The following is an 8,318-nucleotide window of genomic DNA, read 5'->3' on the forward strand; positions in this document are numbered from 1 at the left end:
AAAAAAAAAAATGTGCAGCCTCCTCAGGCCTACTGCAAGCCAGGAGTTAGGTGGGCTCAGGACATGGTCACTTCCCTGTAACAAGGGAAGACTTTCATACCCGAGAAAAGGTGACTTTTGTTCTTGCCAGAGGGGAGGCTTTGATTGGCTGCATCACAGACCATCTTATCTTCCTCCTGAAGAGGCACCTGCAAGCTTCCCAGGTCTTGATAGCCTCAGGTTTTCCAGTGTCTCTGCATCCTGTCCTTCAAACATGTATTTCATAGTTTTGTTTAAATGTGAATAGGACTAAACCTGTAAATACCTCCTCTGGCACCAGCTCTGAAAGTTGCTACCCTTGCTGGAGGTGCGATCATGGCTGCTTGGCGGCACAGAACTTGGCGGCCTTTCCATTTGTTATCTTGTATATTCAGGTCATCTACATTTCTCAGTTCAGGTAATTTCCCACTTTCATGTAGCTCAGTCATCTTTTTTCTAATTACTGCAAACCAGGTCATGTAGCAGTTGCATGTGTGAATACAGTTAACTGGTATGAAAAAAATCCCTGCACCAACAGGTGAGAATCACATATTAGTGTGTGCAACAACCAGTGAGGCACTTGTCCCTTGATGTGCAGTCACTTCAGCCGTCTGGTTCAGCCTCTCCATCTGTAGAATAGGGGCCACATACCTGCTCCTTGGGGAGCTGAATAGTGCTGAAACGCAAAGCATGTGCAAAGTACTAGGAAAGACCTAAGTGCAAGCAGAGCTGCACTAATTCACGCCAGCAACAAAGATGATAAGGGGATTGGAAAGAAAACTGTGTGAGGAAGGGTTGAAAGACCTGGGTATGTTTAGTTTGGTGAGAGAAAGGTTATGGGGGGACATCCTGGTGGTTTTCATATATTTGAAAGGCTGCTGTAAAGAGGAGGGAGAATTGTTCTCCCTTCCCACAGAGGGCAGGAGCAAGACTGAAGCAATGGGTTTAAACTGCAGCAAAGCAGATTCATGTTACGTCCCCGGGGCCCTGCTCTACCTGAAGTCCAGATTGTGTAATGAAGTTTGCAACCTGAAATATCCTCACCCAGTGGATAACCCTAATGGTGACTGGCGGGAGGGAAAAACAGCTCTCACGGCCAGAGAACTTGCACAATTTGATGCTGATGTTGCTGCACTTAGTGGGACTAGATACACAGGAGAAGGGCAGTTCAGAGCATGGTGGTGGCTATACCTTTGTTTGGAAAGGAAAAGCCAAAAGAGACAGACACATCCATGGCACTAGTTTTGCTATCAAGACTAAGATTGTTACTCAGATGCCAGAATGTCCAGTTGGCATCAACGAGCATCCCACGACCCTTCGTCTTCAACTGACCAACCGATAACGTGCATGCACCCTGACCCTGGATACAGGTCATGAAACAAGGATTCTGGTGAACGGTTACTACAATTAACAGCCCCCAAAAGAACCCATCAGAATCTCTGGATCCTACACATGCCTTTCACAAGATGCGATATACCTGTTCCGATGCACCAGATGCCCTTGTGGTGCAAACATGGATGAAGCTAAACAACAGCTGCACATCAGAATGGACTCTCACAGAAAAAATATAGAGGACGGAGAGACACATACATCATCAGATGTATTTTTGTTTTCACAGAACAGCCACTTCCTTTCTGACCTCACTGCCCTCATGTTTAAGGGAAATCTGCCAAGCATTCCCAAACATTGGGAACAGCCGTTCATAAGCTGGCTGGACACTGGGAACCATGGACTGAACGTTGACATTGATTTTCCTGCAGCTGTAATCTGCCTGCCTCCTGAAATTCTTCCCCTACAGTACAGGTGATAATGACCCTACTTCCCTTCCAAAGGTCTTGACCGCTCAGTAATCAAGCTTCTTTTCTTTTGCTAAGTGTCTGCTACCCCTGGGAGTTTCTCCTCCCGCCCCGCTAATTTTACAGCGCTCGCTACCCACTGTTCTTAAAAATTGTTGTGCTTGCTTTCCTTCTCAGATCTGAAGAATATTTTGTATTCAAAAGCTCGTCTAACTTTATCTCAGTTGGCCCAATAAAAGATATCACCCCCCAAAATCTTTTTCTTTCACATAATTACAGGACCGTCACAGCTACAACATCACCTGAACACTATTCCTGGAAGACTGTCTTCCTTGTATTGACAGATGTGTCTGGGATGATTTAGGAATAGCACATTTTGCGTTTGTGAAGGAAAAAGGAGTAGATGGGTCTCGAGTTTCCTTCCACTCCTGTGAGTTTATGGTTCTAGAAAGATATCCAGTCTTGACTGCCAGACACTAATAGATGGAAAATCTGCCTCTTCCCAAGGTCTGTTCTTTTAATGATTATTAATTATCCACACTATTTATTCAAAATGGAACCTTACTGTTGGCTTGAATTTGCCAAGTGGTGGGGGTTCCGCTGCATCTCAAGGCTCAGAGAGTCTAACAATTACAAGTCTTCTAGGATCAGGGCTTTCACCAGTCTTCCCATTTGGAACCTGTGGGCCAGCTCTGACCTCTGGGGCTGCCCGCACTCTGATGTGTAATATCTTGGGAATCAAGTTCTTCAGTTCCACTGGAAGGTCCAGTCCTTTGACCTGCTCAAGCAGCTGTACAAATTGTGAGCTGTAAACCCTGATCTGATTTCCTCCCTTCTGTGGTTCGTGGGTTCTTTATTGGTCACTGTAGACCTGGGCAGGTCCCTACTGTTCTGGGGTCAGAGATGTAAGCAGTCATGCAGGGGAGGCAGTCTCCTGACCTCAGGGAAGCCAGTGAGTGCAGGAGGGATCCTTTGTGGATATTTCTTTTTACCCAAAGCATAAATTAAGCATGCATCCTTATTATGAAATCGGGGGCTGCGTTGGGATCGCATGGAAACAAAATGTAAACCCCTCACACGTGGTAGTGCTTTGTTCTAGGCGGAGCTCTCACTTCTGCAGTGGAGCGTTGTGCTTGTACTGCCCTGTCCTTTATGTCAGTCCCATTGTATTAGCAGGGCTAAGCCCTCACCACTGTCAAACAGGAGTGCCTTACAACTGTGAAGGTGTATACTTTTAGTACCCCCACTTGCTCTTCTGCAGCAGGGCAGTGTTACTATCCCTAGTTTGCATGAGGGGACCTGAGGCAGTCTTACCCAAAGAATCATATGGCCCCAGGACTGAATCCAGGCTTCTGGATATCCAGTATGCAACCACAAGATCAAGAACTTCCTTGCCCTCTTCTTTTGTATGACAAAAACGGTGTCCATGTCTTTATCTTTGCGTACTTTGGTGTTTTTGTCAATTTGGGAGCTCTTGGCTGTCGGAGACGTTACCAGGGATCACGACATGGAAGCGGCTCTCATTAATCCCCTTCCTCCCTCTTGTCACATCCTATAAACACCTGCGAGAGCATGTGCTCCTCCATCTGTCACTGAAAGGACTGCCTCTACATGTCCCCATTTATGCAATGTATCTGCTCGAACCACACATCTTGGGGAAACTCCCTGTAAAGCTGGTTTTGTGCCACCAAGTGTCCGCTCACAGCACAGGTCACAGAGCCACACAGACACAGCACCTCAACCTGCTGCTGAACCAGAGTCCCATGGGAGCAGAGCTCTTCCCTGACCAACAGCGCAGGCTCCTGCCCTGGTTCCAGCTACCCCGAGAGGGACTCTCTCACTGGGCTTGTGGTGCGAGGGGGTCTGATCGAAGTATCAAGACCATTGTGTGCATGTCAGCTTGGCAGTGGGTTTGTGTTTGCCAGTGTCATACCTACTTGATCTTCAGGGAGTTCCTGTACTTTTGGCTCTTGTTACTTTGGCGTCAGCCTAAGAGAGGGAAATACTTTTTTAGCAGTTGTAGCTGTAGCCTCTGCCATGCTGGAGGCAGGACGACCACTGTTAAGAAACAGAGTCCAGCCACAAATAACTGTTCTTTTTGGTCTAGGTGCTTCTGTGTTTTTATGATTCTGGATATTCTTGATTGTCGGCAACTTCAGATATTAATAATACCTAGTTCTACTACAGGACCTCACAAAGCTATTCACCTCTGCTACTACTGGTTTCACTCCTTTTCCCTCGCTAATAAACAGCATGTGCACCATCTTGTCACAGCTCTGTTTAGCCAGAGTTCAGGCCACTTACAGGGGAGAGGTGCTGACAATAGGCCACAGATATCTGCTTGATGTACAACTTGTCCACAAAGCTGCACACGAAGGGGTTACATAAAGCTAATTAAGCTTCATGACACCACTGTGAGGTCAATGTTATCTTCATTTTACAGATGGCTAAATCAGGACACAGAGAATTGACTGGCCTAAGGTCACACAATAAGTCCCTGGTAACGACTGGGAATAAAGACTGTGAATCTCTACTTTCTTTTCTAGAAGGGCTAGCCTTCACTCACTGGTGCCTTCACCTCCTCCAGTAAGCCTTTCATCTTGTATATTGCCCTGTGGCCCAAGGCAGTTTTGGGCAGGAGTGGAAGCTGTGACAGTTTTCAGATGCCCACCCCGAATGTCGACTGCTGATCCTCCTCAGGCCTCAGGTTTTTGCTTACTTCAGGAGTGAGGCCCTAGGAATGAAGTATTTGTTTTACCTGAGAGTCACTCTGTTTCCCCAGTTGGTTTAACAACTAGAGTGGTGCTCAGGCAGCCCGAGCTCAGATCACAGGCGTGACTGCTGAGCTGGAGCTCTTGGCAAAGCAGGCGTCTTGCTTTCAAATGGTCAGAAGGGTATTTCATCGTACCTGCTGGTTAATGGGATCCATCTGTGAAGATGGTAGAGAAGCAGGGCTGATGGCAGCTCTCAGAGTGTAAAACAGTGTCTGCTCCTCTGTGCAGTGCAGGTGCTGCCCTTCCACGAGCAGGGGAGGCCTGGGCAGCTGAGAGCCCGGGGCACAGACCTAGGGCAGCAGGAGGCAGACATGGGGAAGGCTGTGCAAACACTCCTCTGCCAGGACTCATGTTTACAGCACCACCGACCTCTCATTTCAGAGACAGTGACAGCCACACTACACCAACAGCACATATTAACACCTGTACAGGGCAGAAATATTAACACAAAGTAAACAGCCCAGAAGAAGGTAGGGTCATTATTCGAGGAAACCAAGCACAAAACTGCCAGCTCTTAATATTGATGTTAGTGCCCCCAGCAGCTCTGGCTGAAAGTCCATGGACCTTCCAGCCAAATCAGCAAGCCAACAGGCCCTTGCTTAGGCTTGTGGCTCTGGCAAGGACATGGCAGGGTGACAGAGCGCAGTCTAAGGAGACCCATGTAAGTGACTGGAAGGGCAGTTCAGAACAGACTCTCTCTAAAGAGACTTCCCAATTCTTCCTCCCAGAGCAACAGGTGGGAGTTCCTGCTGACTCCTACACTGCTGAGTTTGCTTTAAATGGGTCAGGCTTAGAAATAGGGAGGTAAACCAAGGGCAGCTTCAGTGCCAATTTGCTTCTGGTAGCAAAATTCCAGAGGACGTTTGTTGAAAGATGCTGTAGTAAGTTGACAGCAGCCACCTCATATGGGCAGTTGTTTTCTCTGGCTTGTTTTTATAACTGATCGTGTGGCAGGGCAGCTACCCTGCCTCTCCTTGCCTGCGGCAAAGCTTGAGAGAGCAGTGTGGTGAATACATCCATGGTGAGAGAGATCTAAACAGATGCTGCACTGCCTCAGGGCTAGCAGCTGTTAAGAGCCATGGCATACTCCACTGACCATGATAATAGACTAAAACGTGCAGCAGAACGCATTTGTACTGCTCCCGCAGTTTGGGGATACGTGTTGAATTAAGAGAAATCATGTGATAAAACAAGGGCAATTTGAGATTTTCCCCTTGATTTAGCAGTAATCCTGCCATACTATTAGCTGCTCAGTGAACTAGTCCCTATTCACGCCAAGCCGTGGGACTGAGGCAAACTGCAGGAACAGGTGCTGCTGTGCCCATCAGACAGGCTCCTTCTCCCTGCTGCCACCCTGACTCCCTGGTCTGGGGGAGAAAACAATATGTTGCAGCTTCCAACTGGTCACAGCAGGATTTTTATTTCAGATAATCTTGTTCATTTACCCTTTTTCCTTGTAATAAAGAAGGGCATGTGGCAGCGAGCAAAAACAGGGGGGGCCGGTGTTTGCTTTGCATCTTATCAGCAGCATCAGGCAGTGCATAGATTAACCAGAAAAGAGCGAGGTACAGGCCTCACCTGCACAACAGGACTTTGAACTGTAACAGAGAACAGGTGTGTCCACATAGACAGGATTTTTCTCTCTCAGCTCATCCCCTGGCAGCAGTATTTCTGATTCCTTTTCTTTATACACAAGCCGTCACCCCCTTTCCTTCCAGCACAGGGGATGTTGCCCACCTTTCAAGTATTTAATTACATGTACTGAGGATGATCTACATATTTAGTCTTCTGCAAAATAGAAGGAAGATGTGTCCCCTCTTGCCAAGGGACCAGCACAGAACGGACCGGGCTTGGAGGGCTCCCCTGATGCATCTCACAGACACAGGCTTTAAAGTAGGGATTTAAACAGGAATGGGGGTTTACTTAGTGCAAAGATGGGAGAACAAGGTTCTTTGGGTAAATGTGATACTTTTATTAGACCATCTCAGATAGGTGGAAAAAATTCTTCTTTGCAAGTTTTTGGGCACAAAGACTTCTTCAGGCTGAGGAAGCAGCTGCAGTTTGTCTGTGGCTTTCTGTTCAAGGAACATGCAGGCAGCTACACAGGGAAAAACTTAGAGCCTAAACGTGGGGCAGGAGGAAAGGGAAGCTCCCAAAGGTACTTCTCCCAAGTCTCATCCCACACTCTGAAACATGGCTGGTTCTCTGATTGAACAGCAAGATGAGTCTTTTACCTGCTGTGGAAGCCAGGGAAGTAAAAGGAATCAAGTGCCATTGGCACCCCGACAGCAAAGAAGTCCACCTGCAGATGGAGCTTATCACAAGTTCCCACAGGGAAGCAGATTCCTTCATATCACAACCTCAGGTACTCTCTTCTTGTGCTCTGGGGAGCTAGATAGCTTGCTGTGGGATAGGACATGAAATGTGCAAAGGGAAGAGCCAACCCAAGCTTAGCCCAAGGGTTTTCAGCAAGGAGACAGAGACACCCAGGCAAAAGGTGCACTAGCAGGCTCCTGCGCCAAGCAGCTGGGTCGCGATTCCCCAAGCGCAGCGTGAATGTTCCAGGACCGGCCCCGCCGAACTCTCCCGAGCCCAGGTCCGAGCTTCCCGCTGGTGCCGTGTTTCATGGGGCACTTGTGCAGCCGCCTGCTCACCCTTACCTGGGTCAGCAATGCTAGGCCAGCATAGAGACGTGTGCCAGGAGCCGTGGGCCAGGAAGGGGAACCGCTCCATCCCTGCCCTACAAATGCTCCAACAGTGCCACCTCGTGGGTCTTTCCACCTAGTGGCAGGAGCCCTGTGCACATCCCTAGCACCAGGCTCCTGAACTCACCCATCCACAGCTATAGGCAGGCAGCCTGAGTGAGCTGGCTTTGTAGCATTATATGGTATAGGCTAAGCCAAGCATCTCTTTGTAGGCAAACAGGAGCATGGACCAGTGTGTAAAGGAGCATTACCAGGAGCACTGTGGAGTCTATTGCCATCATCTCTGTCTACAAAGAGCCAATGGCTTGAGTCTTTTCTCACAGTAGCTAAACACAGAATCCTAACAAACTGCGGGCACTGTGTCCATGATGAAAAGCCCTTCACCCTGTGCTAATGTCCTCTCCCCTAAAGGCCCTGCCTGAAAGCTCTTTTCTGCAAGGACCAGATGTGATGTGGCTGTCAGGAGTGATCTCCCCTCCAACCAGTGCTGTTTCAGTTTGCATCACGGTGCATTTGCCTTGGTCATTCTTTAACTGAAGGGATAATGATACTTCATAGTTTCTAGGGTGGGAAGGGACCTGAGTAGACAATCTAGTCCAACCCCCTGCCACTGCAGGAAAGAGTACTGGAGTCAAACAACCCCAGCAAGGTGTTCATCTAACCTCATCTCAAAGAGCCCCAGGGTAGGAGCCAGCACTTCTCTTGGAAGTTGGTTCCAGATCCTAGCTGCCCTGACCGTGATCGTTGCACCTCCTGATGTCTAGCCTAAATCTACCCTCTGCCAGCTTGTGACCGTTATTCCTGGTCACTCCTGGTAGTGCTCGGGGGAACAGGGATTTCCTCAGTGCCTGCTGATCCCCCCCTAACTAGTTTGTAACAGGCCACTAGATCCCCCCTCAGCCTTCTCTTGTGGAGGCTGAACAGGTTCAGGTCCCATAGCCTTCTTGAAGTGCGGCACCCAGAACTGGACGCAGTACTCCAGCTGCGGCCTGATCAGTGCCGCATAGGGGGGGAGGATCACCTCC

The 8,318-nt window shown here is 48.6% G+C and overlaps 2 protein-coding genes across 4 annotated transcripts in view; both read right to left on the bottom strand.

The window, feature by feature from the left end:
* GFRA3 (GDNF family receptor alpha 3) overlaps positions 1 to 200 on the bottom strand; it is a 12,266-nt gene extending 12,066 nt beyond the window's left edge. The window contains exon 1 of the mRNA XM_019535366.1: positions 101 to 200. Within this exon, the coding sequence (XP_019390911.1) occupies positions 101 to 164 (64 nt within the window). The 5' untranslated portion in view covers positions 165 to 200. The remainder of the gene's footprint in view (positions 1 to 100) is intronic.
* A 5,628-nt stretch (positions 201 to 5,828) lies between these two features.
* CDC25C (cell division cycle 25C) overlaps positions 5,829 to 8,318 on the bottom strand; it is a 10,436-nt gene continuing 7,946 nt past the window's right edge. For all 3 annotated transcript variants that reach the window (XM_019535365.1, XM_019535364.1, XM_019535362.1), the window contains one exon: positions 5,829 to 5,839. The gene's annotated coding sequence lies outside the window, so the exon portion shown is untranslated. The remainder of the gene's footprint in view (positions 5,840 to 8,318) is intronic.

This window comes from Crocodylus porosus, unplaced genomic scaffold (genome assembly GCF_001723895.1).
Source record: "Crocodylus porosus isolate Cpor-Errol unplaced genomic scaffold, CroPor_comp1, whole genome shotgun sequence".
Taxonomy (NCBI): Eukaryota; Metazoa; Chordata; order Crocodylia; family Crocodylidae; genus Crocodylus; species Crocodylus porosus.